At 38.6% G+C, this 12,779-nt stretch overlaps 1 protein-coding gene across 3 annotated transcripts in view; it reads left to right on the top strand.

Annotated features, from left to right (window-relative positions):
• The first annotated feature begins 5,469 nt into the window (after positions 1–5,469).
• Positions 5,470–12,779, top strand: part of dlg4a (discs, large homolog 4a (Drosophila)) — a 60,766-nt gene continuing 53,456 nt past the window's right edge. For all 3 annotated transcript variants that reach the window (XM_084731117.1, XM_084731116.1, XM_084731115.1), the window contains exon 1: positions 5,470–5,858. In XM_084731117.1, coding sequence (XP_084587243.1) covers positions 5,757–5,858 — 102 coding nt within the window. In that variant the 5' untranslated portion in view covers positions 5,470–5,756. The remainder of the gene's footprint in view (positions 5,859–12,779) is intronic.

Genomic DNA, 12,779 nt, shown 5'->3' with positions numbered 1-12,779 from the left:
CATAGCAACTGAATATTAACTTACAAAAAAATATTCACAAATCTTTCCTTTCTTTATTCCTTTATTTTATAAAGGGCAGTTGTTTATAAAAGACTTGCAAATAGAGCCAAACCAATATATCTGTCAGCTGAACAGCTATATTATGCTGCTACATGAAAACTTTTTTACACATATATTACAACAAAATGCTGTTTTTTTTAGTTTCACAGCTGGATGCTGTGTTAAACATACATTAAAACAGAATGCAATGATCTGCAAATTCCTTTTCAACTAAATGCAGTACAAGACAGGCTATTTAATGTTCAAAATGACTGTTGTTTTTCATACATACAAACTCATTCTGAATTTGATGCCTGCAACACGTTCAACAACGAGAACACTCTGGAAAACAATGGTAAATACAGTTCATTGCTGTATCTATAAATGCAAGTTAAGACTCTACCATGCAAAGCGAAAGCCCAAGCTCATCTAAGATGGACTGGCAGAAGGTGGAAAAGTCTGCTGTCATCTGACGAGTCCATATTTCAGATTGTTTTTGGAAATCATTCATATCATGTCTTCCAGGCTAAAGAGGAAAAGGACGGTCCAGATTGTTACCAGCTTCAAAAGCCAGCATCTGTGATGGTATGGGGGTGGGTGGGGTATATGGCACAAAAATAATATCACAATATTTCAATGTATTCTGTGATGATATTCTTGCCAATATGACAATATACAGAAAAATATTTTTTGTTTAGAACTCACAGGAGCCGCTGAGCTCTCCTCGCAGGACTTTGGCCTCTTTTTCTAGTCAGCCGGGTGCTTCTGCTTGAGTTGGCGAAATTAGTTTGTTGTATTGCCACCTTTTCCTGTTACAGTCTTCTTTTTTTCCTTACATATTAACATGGTTTATCGTACATCTGATCTTTTGTAACAGAACCACTTCCACACTACTGAGGTCACTTCCCTTTTTGGACCATTAGCAGTATTACTTTGCTTTCAGCCATGCTTGCTGTGTGTAACGGTGTGTGACATTATTCTGTCAACAAGTTTTAATATTGCCATTATCACAATATGAATTTTTCTTATTTTGAAAAAAATATGACGATAAACTGTGAATTATTAATGCTCAAAGTTACATACAGGTTTTGGAGCAACATATTCTGCCATCTGGGCAACATCTTTTTCAGGCACGCCCCTGTTTATTTCAGTATAACAATGCAAAGACACATTCTACAGGCTTTGTAGTAAAAGAGTGTGGGTATTAGACTGTCCTCCCTGCAATCCATTGCGTGGTGCATTATGAAGTGCAAAATACAACAATAGAGGCCCTGGACTGTTGAGCACCTGAACGCTTACTGTGTAACACAGTGATTAACACATTCCAACTTTTTTGGAACATGTTGCAGGCATGCCCTGATGTCATTGTGGACAATAAAGTTTATCGCTACACTTTAAAATATCCTGCCTCCATTATGTGTTTGTCACAAGTGTTTGATGACAACATTTGAGAGCTCATTGTAAAATATACATATAATATGTGTATTATATTCTGTAAACACACACACATAGAAACCCAGCACTGGTTGGGCAGGAGGGGAACAGAGAAAGAAACTGTGGATGTAATTTAGAGAGGAGTAGAGAGAGGGCAATGTGTGTGGAACCACCCTTGTGTGATTTTTGAAGAGGTGGCCTGTTGCAAGTCTGTTACTCATTGTTGCAATCTTTTCCAGTGTACAGTCAATGCCAAAGTCCCTTATTAAAATACACTCACTGCTGCATTCAAGGACATAGTTTTCTTTTTTAGAAAGCAATATCCATGGAAACAGTTGTGGGTTTGAAAGGTCCAGCTCGGTGCTCTTATGTGATCAGAGACAAAAGGGAAAGTGTAAAGTTAGACCGACGGTAGAGAGAAACAACGTCATACATCTGGAGCACTAAAAGAAAATGTGCCCACACACACACACACAATATCTAAAATATTAGATGATCAAGTTTGAGGGCTCTCTAGCTGTATAGATTATCGCACTAGAAATCACATTACTGCACATGGTGCCTTCTTAAACGTTTTTGTATTGATTGTATTGGTCTCTTGATTTATAGACTGCTTTCTCTGGTCTTTGAGGAAACTATAAAGGCTGTTTTTCCTCCGGAAGTGACACAAGTCGACTTCACACTGTGTTGAAATTCATGACCCCCCTCTGTAGGCCTGTGATAATCCTGCCGATGTCTTTAGCACATTGCAGATTTCCCAGGATATCCCCTACTCTATGGGAGGGTGATAAGGTTTTCAAAGAGTGTGTGTGTGGGGGGGGGGGGGGCATCAGCTGCACACTGGCGTATTTGGAACGGTCTGTGTGTTCGATTTAACGCTGACGTCACCCGGGAGCGTTGAGCCCTGCGCCGCAGTCGGTCCTGAGATGAATGCACAATATTTAAATCTAGCCTACCTGGTTCTCTCGCTCCACCCTGTGGGCTCACCATGTCAGCACAATCACACACACACACACAGGAGTGGAGTGGAACTAAATGAGACATTCATCCTGTAAAAGTTACAAAACATAATGATTGCTGGTATGAAAAAAGGAGGAGGTTACCTGTTGTCAATGTTGCTGGTTTTCTTAACTACATTCCTTTCAAACTATTACTATTTTATAACTCTATTTATTTATTTTAAAAATAATATATATATACGAGGTTTTGTATTAACTTCAGTTGTAATTCTATTATATCAATGATTTGTTGTTGTGTTTTTTTTCCTGAGATCAGTAAGACCACACATATTATAGGAAAATCATTAGGTCTAATGTTTATTTATGTTACTTACAACCTCAGTTATCTTGACACTTAATAGTTGTGAACAACAAACCAAGGGCCATATCAGCCCTATGAGTGAAAAAGCAACTTTCCACTCAGTAGTCGTCAGTTCTGAATCACTGTTGCCACTGCTTCAATCAATTAAACAGAATAAAAGAAAAAGCTTAACACCGAAGTTATAACTGTGTATTTTCAGAAAAAAAAACTCAAATTTGGTTCAATTAACTTTTAAATGTTTTGTCTTTATTTAAAATCTTACGCAATACATGATAGGTGGTGCTGCATTTACCTGACTTGCCTGAATAGAGCTGTCAGTGTATGTGGAGATTAGTCAAGAAATTAAAAAGAATGATAAAATCAAGGAAGGCTAAACTTTTCAGTATGATGCTATTTCACTCGGGCTGCAACTAATGATTATTTTCATTTTTGAAAAATCTATAAAATCTAAAAAAAAATCTGTGAAAAATGCAAGTCACATTTTACCAGAGCTCAGTGTGATGTCCTGAAATTGCTTCTTATGTCCAACCAACAGGTCAAAATCCAAAGACTCTTTACTTTCATAAACAATGAAAAGCAGCAAATCCACATATTCAAGAAGTTGGAACCAGCAAGTGTTTGACAATTTTGCTTGCAGTATTAAAATATATTTGACAACTATTTTTTTTTTTTTTTGCAGCTTTGTTTCACTTTACTTCATTCGACTGTTTGTGAATGTGTGTGTGTGTGTGTGTTTGTTTACATGCAGATCAAACATCAGCATGCAAATTTGTTTGTGACAGAGACAAACACTGGCAATAACACTGTGAAGGTGTGCTGATGAATGACATTCAATTTTTCAGCTCAATCAGTAAGCAGATGTGTGAAGACATGATTTTGCAGCCATCAAGTGCTGTCTGCTGATATGAAACATTTCAGCACCTTGGACAGCTCTTCAAGCACTTTTTCTAAATATCCAACAGGGGGTGCAGTAATCACACTGTAACATGTGATGGAGAGCAGCGGGCTGTTTGATGTGAGGCCATTTAATATTTCCCAGCTTCCATTCCATATTTTTATTTAGATAAGAGAGAATGTGTGTGTGTTTTTTTTAAAGATTACTACCAATATTATTTTCATGCTGCTGTTGGACAAAATAGATACACCAGATTTTTCTATTCAGTCTCTTCACTGCTTTCTCCCTCATGATTCCAGTGAGGCCTGAGCAACATATCATTATATCTGTATCATGATATGAGACTAGATATTTTAAATTTTGGATATTGTTATATTGTGATATGACATGAGTGTTGTTTTTTCCTGGTTTTAAAGGCTGCATTACAGTAAATTTGTCAATTTTCTGAACTTACCAGACTGTTCTAACTGTTCTATTATTTACCTTTACTTACTCATTACATCCACATAACTGATAATTATTTATCAAACATCTCATTGTGTTAATATTTCATGAAAGCACCATCTGGGACAAGTAAAATGCCAGGTTAGAAAATCTAGCAACACACATGCCCAACCAGACAAATGGTAGAAAAGAATTAAACTATTTAACTATTTTGTAGTGTAAAAATAAATGCAGAAAATGTTGTTTTCAGCTTCTCAAATATGGAGATTTCCCACTTCTCTGTTCATTATCATACTAAACTGAATATCTTTGGCTTTTAGCCTGACAAAATGAGACATTTAAAGACATCACCTTGGACTTCAAGAAACCGGGATATTGCCGCCCCAGATTAAACATGAATCAATTTAAGAGAATTTGAGATTATTTGAGAGTTGCTAGTAAAATGAATAAAACCATTAGTAGATTTCTGACCCATTGAAAGTGGAAAAAAAAACATTAACACTGAACCCTAACCAATAATCATCCCTACAATATTATTACAATGTTTAATTTTTTACACACACACACACACACACACACACACACACACACACACACACACACACACATATGTATGTATATACAGTATTTGGTCAACATTTGTGATACTGATTTTCTCCATATTGCTTCATCATAATGCCATATTTTATAATGTTAGGGTGGCAACTAACTTTTTATTGTTGATTATAAATTTGATCAATCAATAAGTTGTTTGGTCTTAAAACATCTGAAAACAGTGAAAAATGTTGATCAGTGTTTCCAAAAGATCGTGTCCTCAAATGTCTTGTTCTGCCCTCAACCCAAAGATATTTAGTTTACTGTCATAAAGGAGTAAAGAAACAAAGAAAATCTTCGCATTTAAGAAGCTGTAGTCAGAGATTTATGACCCTTTTCTTTAAAAAAAAAAAAAAAAAAACTCAAACCGATTAATGGATTATCAACATAGATGGCTGATTTATGGCTGATGGATTGATTTAACAACTGATTAAAAATCAATTACTTGTTTAATTGTTGCAGTTCTATATAAGACTGTCATATGTTTGCACAATTGGAGACTTTCTGATATTATTTTAGAGATTTTTTTTTTATTGTGATATACAGCCTCTATCAGAATAACCTAAAAATATCGAGATATTATTTATGAGCCATATCACTAATTCCAGCTGCGCGTTGGGTACAAACTTTACGGTCAATCAGAGAGAAAGAGAGAGAGAGAGAGAGAGAGAGAGAGAGAGAGAGAGAGAGAGAGAGAGACTAGTACAAATCATGAATGATGCTGCCAGTGTTAAACCTTTGGACAACATGGCACTGTACATCGACAGACCGACGCTTTAAACATGATAAACATGCACGATCTGAAGCTGCATAAAAACACGTCTGTTGGACCCGAGTAAGGCAACTACGGTGACATCTGAAGCGGGCATCCCGCCTGTTAACACCGACCATCACCCCCCTTCCCCTCTCAGCTTCAGCGGCTCTCTCCTCCGTGTCCGTATCGAGGTTCTGTGAGTGAGTGGCGGCGGACCGACGAGCTGTGGTCTGTGCTGTCTGTCTGTCTGTCTGGTGTGAGCCAGGCTCTGGACTGATGTCTCTGCCTGTCAGGAATTTAAAGTGTCTCTCGCCGGTCATGTGCCAGTGTAAGGTCATCTGCAGCAACCGGACTCTGTCTCTCATGTTCGGGTGCAAGGTAAGCCTGGGGTGCCAGCAGCAACCGATGGTGACTATTGTTGAAATGCACAATGTGTAAATGTGGACTGTTTAGTTTGTACTCAGAAATAATGAGATGTGTTAAAAATCTCGCGTTTGTTCTTGTACATCTGATTTGAAGCGCGCTTTTCTCCTCACACAGCCACTATAGTAATTAGTCCAGTGATCACACTCACCTACGGCTTCCTCTCTGTACATATGCTTCCAGGTAGCAGCTCATTCACAGCGTATTATCTTTACATCACCGCGGTTTTTCATGCTCGTAGATGGCCGATTTCCATTTACACACGGACCAGGCGACAGCATCCAGCCTTGGCAGGCATGGTTGTGTTTGGTGGTAGCTCTTCTTCTTTACCCTAAAGATGCTGATATTTAATGAATGAAACATCACCATCAGGTGCCTCCTCCTGATCTGTAGGGCAGGTCACCGTTAGGGTTTGCCATATGGTGTTAACCCATGCTGACTGGTTCACATTCAGCAAAGCAAACTGCATGGCATGCTTTTGTTGTGACCTTGGGAAATGTACTTTATTTGCTCAGGGCCACTAAAATATCATTCCTCATCAGAGAAACTGTACACGGCCAGAGAGAAATCAGGTAACATGAACGGTGCCCCTGCTGTTATGACCTGCTGATGGATCATAACCTCACTGCTTATTATCAGCTAGAGAAAACAGGATATAATGTTCAGCTGTGTGTTTGCAGTTTGGTTTTGTGAGTCTTTTTATGTCCATGTTCGTTCATTCATTCACTGATTGTCCATAAGATCTCTGATGCCCCTCCCTCCCTCCTTCCCTCCCTGCTTCAGGTGTTTCCAGTATGGCAGCCAGCAGCTCAGTGTTTCCCTCCACATGGCACTCTGATCTGTTAGCTTTTCCAAGCCAAATCCGACTACACTGGTCCACTCTGGCCAGGTTTTTGTCCCTACACTTGCCAAAGCGATGTGTACATGTGTACACAGCTCCAGATAATTTGTTTGTTGATTCAGCTCTGACATTTTGGTTCATGTTCTGCCTTGCCACTATAATCTGTTTCAGTCCCTGCATTTTGATTAGTTACATATAATCAGAGCCCGCCTGATGTAACGGCTGACCGATATTATTGGCGCGATATTGCCTGTCACAGCTATATCGGTCTATATCAGTATCAGCATTATGGTGTCTGCTGAACAGAGCTTGATGCAGTTTGTTCATACATCAAAATGTTCACGTGCATGATAACCACATTTTGGTTCATGTACATATTCTCGGCCCTGTCTCACAGAATTTATGTTTCTATACAACTATTGTACAATAGCGAATATCTTTTTGACAGAAAAATAGGGCTACATGTTTATATTAACTTAATGATGAAATATTCTTATACACATCAAGATGAAGAATACTGAAAGTATCGGCACAAATGTCACTGACAACGTATTTAATTTATTTTCCGCCAAAATAAGCAATCTTGCAATACACTATCCACTCATTGTGACTATAGCACTGTTAAAAAGACAGCAGTGCAATTTTTTAATTAATATTATTTAACCAAAATTATATTCTCCTAACCCTAACCAAAGTGTTTTTGTTGTAGCTGAGTCTGAATGCAACTGTGGTGTTGAAATCCTGCACTTTTTACACCCACCTTTCATCCTAACCACCTCCTTGTGAATCCAGCACATTACATAAATGTATTGTTTCAGAGAAATGTGGTGTGTGAACATAATCCAGGCAGGAATTAGTTCTGCCACCACAACATGATTATGAAAACAATTTAGTAATATACAAACATAATTTCTAGGAGACATGATTGATATGTAATATACGTAATAATCTGTCTAATAATATTGGCCGATATGTCAGTATCAGATTTTTTCCCTCCCTGATATTCAGTATTGGTTGGGCCCTAATCATTAGAAAAGAAACAGGTGGATATTTCTGTCATGTTTCATTAATTATGATTATTTTTACATTTTGTCTGGCAGAGGAGAACAGTTTCTATGTTTGTAAGACACCGCTGGTGGAATTAATGTGGGTGTTTGCTTTCTGGGTTTCTAGAGGAGAGGTCCTGCTGTGCTCAATGTTGAGTATTACTAGCGCAGATAATCCCGTGTGTCCCCGCGCCACACTCCCTTGTGGCTCCAATCTTCCTCTTTTTCTCCATCTGAAACACCACGCCTTCCTGGTGGAAAACAAATTCTCCTCCGGCATACTCAAGTTTGCATCTTACAATCATGACCATCCAGTGAAATGTAACCCCACAGCAAACATCTATTCTGTAATAAGAGCAGATCTCAAAATGGGATTAACTACTCAATTAAAATGGATTGTGCTTGATTTGGTAATGCTGATTTTAACATATCTGGCTTATAACGAGGGGTTTTAGATCATCTCAAGCATTTATTACAAGCAGATATTTGATTTTTTTTTTAAGGGGATAGTTCAGATCATATGAAGTGGGGTTGTATGAGGTATTTATCCACAGTCAGTGTATCACCTACAGTAGATGGTGGTCAGCATGCAAGTTTGGAGAAGCAGAGCACTATGATGATAGCAAAGCAATGTACTGTTGCAGACAGGGTCAACAACAAAAGGTTTTTTAGCCACTTAAAAAAGGTCTGCTTAAAAAATTATGTTATCATTTTAAGCCTATGTTAAACACAGCCCTTTCCGCCGGGAAACTATCGTTATACAAATCTCGCTCTCTCCAAACCAACCAAACTCCATGGATAAATCAGTATTTTTTTTTTTCCTCACAAAGCACAGGAGTTCTTTACCTACCACTGCCTCGATCTGTCAGTTACTACTGTGTTATTGTGCGACTTTGGTGACTCTAACTATCCTTTTAAAACAAGAGTCATACAATAACACAAACTAACTAACAGATTGAGGCAGAAATAGACCAGCAACTCCTGTTTTCTGCAAAGTAAAATTATAAATATCATTGATGGAGTTGGTTGGCTGGTTTGGAGGGAGCAATATCTGGCTTACGCAACGGCAGTTTCCTGTCAGGCTGTCTGACGGCAAAGTAAAGAATATTCTCAATGTAGTGTACACTGATTGAATCTTTTAGGTAAACCTTTTTTAAGTGGCTAAAATACGTTTTGTTGCTGACCCCTTCTACAGCAGTACATTGCTTAGCTTTGATGCTGGTGCTTCTCTCTGCTTCTCCAAACTGAAGGTGTGTCGACAGCCAGCTATTGTAGTTAAAACACTGACTATTGAGAAATACCTCATACAACCCCACATTAAACAGTCAGAACTATCCCTTTACCAATTGGCATATTTGCATTATTCTATAAAGCCAAAATGGATCATTTTCTTTTGAAAAATGCCAGACATCCCAAAATTGTTCTTTCATTAGCATGTTAATAGTAGGAATTTATCGAGTGTCGTAGTATATCCATTCAACATGCCAAAGTACATATTTCCAGCAGGTTCAGGAGCCCTCAAACAGCTTGTATCCAGTCTGTTGCAGCCTTGTGCTGGGTTGGTATCAGTGGGATTTTATTATGACAGATCTTATGGGATGTGTAGTATATTACAAGAATATGCCTTTACTGTTCCACTGTATAATTTTATATCCCCATTCGTCTATATATTTTCAGCTTTACTTCTTGTGTTTATCCCATACATTCTCCAAGACTGCCATATGGTTGCTAAACATCTATGTATCTGTAGCCACCACATGCCTGGTCATTTCCCAAGGTGATCTTCCAAGGTTATTTGTTTGCATAACCTTTGTTCTTAAACAAAGCCCAGCACAGAGTCTCTCAGTCATCTTTAATTCAGGAACTTAATTAAAAGGGTTTTTATGTGGTTGGAAGCGTTCAGCAGTGCTTTAATGTGCTCTTTTATGCTTAATGCTCATTGATGGCCCCACAACATTTAATCAAGACAGACTGCCTCGCTGAAGTTTGTCTTCAAGCTACGATTGAGGGTGGTGCTTATACTGAAGGCTGTACAATGTAAACCAGCCAAAAGGGTAGAGATTAAATGGAAACGGTGTATTAATGTAATGAATGATTTACGACTCGGGGATCGGTGTGCCTTCATCTCAATATCAAGATCGATGATCACCTCACCCTGAGAATCAATGCTCAGACGTCCTTACTGGAAAATGGACACGAAAACGACCTGCTGTCACTCCTTACCAGCCAACCAATCAAATGATCAAGAAGAGTAATGATGTAGAGAATATCAGCAGGTGAGATCAAAGCAGAGGTGGTTTGCTTTGCTGCAGCCTGTGTCCCTGTGTATGAGGCGCTGGTTTTACATTTCACATCCTGACTGTAACTGTTTTTATAGCCTTGCAAACACACATTTCCTCCTATGGATTTGACCTATTTTATCCTGCTGTTTGTGTCATCTTGTTTTATAAAGAGCGGTGAGCCTCAGCTCTGACAGTAAGCTCGGAGACATGCAGCAACAACAATGTGCAGTAGCAGATATTTACTAATGCTCTGTTCAGGTCGAAAATTGAACCATTCAGGGTCGCCTCTACCTTACTAACTTGTTCTTCCTGGCTTATCTGCTATCAAACGCTGCAGCTGGTGTTGTGTGTGAGCAATGGATGTGCAGCTTGTGGGAGTAGGCAGCACACTAGTGCTATGCAGAAGTGTCCCTCACTGTAGCTATCTATAAAAGCCATGCAACAAATAATAGCAAGTAGCAATCAAATAGATGGTGCTCATAAGAATAAACAGTGTCTTACTACTGGGATGACAGGATTTCTGCAAGAGACCTGATGGCTTATTTGAGAGAAGAACTCAAATATTCAAACTTGCCAACATGATCCTTTACAAATGTCAAAACCAGCGGTATTAAATCTGCATAGTATTGCAAGTTGGGTTGCCTAGTTACGTGGTGTGCCACTAAAAACCTAGAGGTGAGCACATCAGAGCTGCACAAATGGTAGTGGGCTACTTGAGTAACCAACAGAGACCCTTTTTAATGGTAGTTAACATTACAGATATTTTTAATTGATCTTGATCGTCAGACACTGAACAGACAAGAACATTATATATTAACAAACCCACCTCACTAAGCATCTGGCACAGACATGCATCATCAGCATTTGAAATCAAATTTAGCATCAGCGTTTGGTGCGCAGACAGAATCTGTGAGTAATTCACCTTCCATGACATCAACATTCATAGAAAACTAAACACAAATAAACTCTAAAGGTGTCTACAGACTCAGAACTCGAGGCACTTTCAGATGACTGAATGTAAAGTGAGCAGAAAGACACGAGTGGGTGTGATGAATAAATACAAATTTGTGGACGGAGGTGAAATGTTTCCGTTTATTCATTGTATGATTCTGCTTCCTAAATGTCACAAAATCACACAGACACACACAGGGTTGGTATATACATTGCTACTATAGTTAACTAGCTACAGCTAAGGAAAAAGGCATTAAAAAATTGTCTGCTATTTTTCACACCTTAAAGACACAATATGCAACAGTTGCCTTTAAAAACATGTATAAGTAGACTCACATAAATGAAATCCCTTCCCATCACATCATGACCCACTAGAAGTGTGTGGTGGTGGTTGCATCTGCTAAGACCCTGCCCTCTGCCTGGAAATCTTTATTTTTTCACTACTTTGCTGCGCACGGGACAGTTTACCAACCCAAACACACTGGTATTTAACATACTAGATCGTTCACAAACAGCTCGGACAAATCCTACCAAGTCTACCTTTAAAGTCAAGATGAATTTAAAAATACCTTTTTAACATTTTTAGATCACATACACAATCATATTGTGCACCTGTTTAACAATATATGCCAAACAAAAGTACAAAAAATCGAAATCCAATCGTGTTTTCTTCCTGTAGAACAAAATATGATGCATGCTTACATAAGTAAGCTAGAACCAACCGATTTCAACCAATAACAAGTTTCATTTTAGCAGCGCAGAGCTAAGGCTAAGGTTCATTAGTTAGTTCATTAGCAACAGTATGGCATATCTGTGTGTCTTCGGGCATTCACCATCTCAGACCTTGCTCCATTTCCCAAAAATACCATGGTTACTGGCTCAAATTTTCACTTTGGGGAAGGTAGTATCTATGACAGCAGATTACGCTCAAGGTATTTGACAGAGGATTGCTTCAAGAACATTAGCTGGGGGCCGGGCCTCACTGACTACCATTACTGTGCAAAAGCACAACTCTATAACTTGTTCAGAAACAAGTCAGTGACTCTGTTCACTGATTTGGGTGAAAGTAGCACTAATGCAAATAAGCAAATAACACAGTTTTCTGTTTCATGTGGACAAGACAAGACAGAATTTTCCTCCAAAAATCTATAAGAACCACAAAAGCCATGGCCAGTACAAATAATCCATATTTTTTCAATTTTTCATGAGGAGTGGACTATATTATCTGTATTTAGACAAGTGTCTCACTAATGTTTGTGATAAACCTCTAATTCCTCTTTTTATTGCCTGGATAGCCAATAAGAAACAAAAGCATTTTTTCAAGGTGCTGTTTGATAACAGCAGTACAGAGAATATGTAGTGTTCTGCACCAAATAGCTGTTTCAGGTTTGTTCTTACAATGATTGATGATCATCGGACAGGAGAAAATACCCACTGCTGCGATTACTGCATGTTTGTTTCTAGTGAAACCATTAACCAGTCTTACAGTGCTGAGTGTTAACACGGCCTCTACTTTCCGTGTTTGTGTATGTGTGGACAAAACAGAGAAGCTGGGGGAGGGTTAACACAACAATGCCCCACTACAAGTGCAACATACATAAAAATGTATGTACTCAGCATAAAAATGGTGTGTGCATGCTTGTGTGGGCAGAGGGGGAGGGGATGAAATGATCAAGACTACTGAGCTTTATGTGAGCGTGAGACCGGTGAAGAGAGTTGAGGAGAACTGGTTCCACCTGACAAATAAACAGCAAAA

The sequence above is a fragment of the Lutjanus erythropterus genome, chromosome 11 (genome assembly GCF_056507025.1).
Source record: "Lutjanus erythropterus isolate fLutEry1 chromosome 11, fLutEry1.hap2, whole genome shotgun sequence".
NCBI lineage: Eukaryota > Metazoa > Chordata > Actinopteri > Lutjaniformes > Lutjanidae > Lutjanus > Lutjanus erythropterus.
Note: the sequence above shows the minus strand (reverse complement) of the source record. Positions and strands in the feature narration are given on the sequence as shown.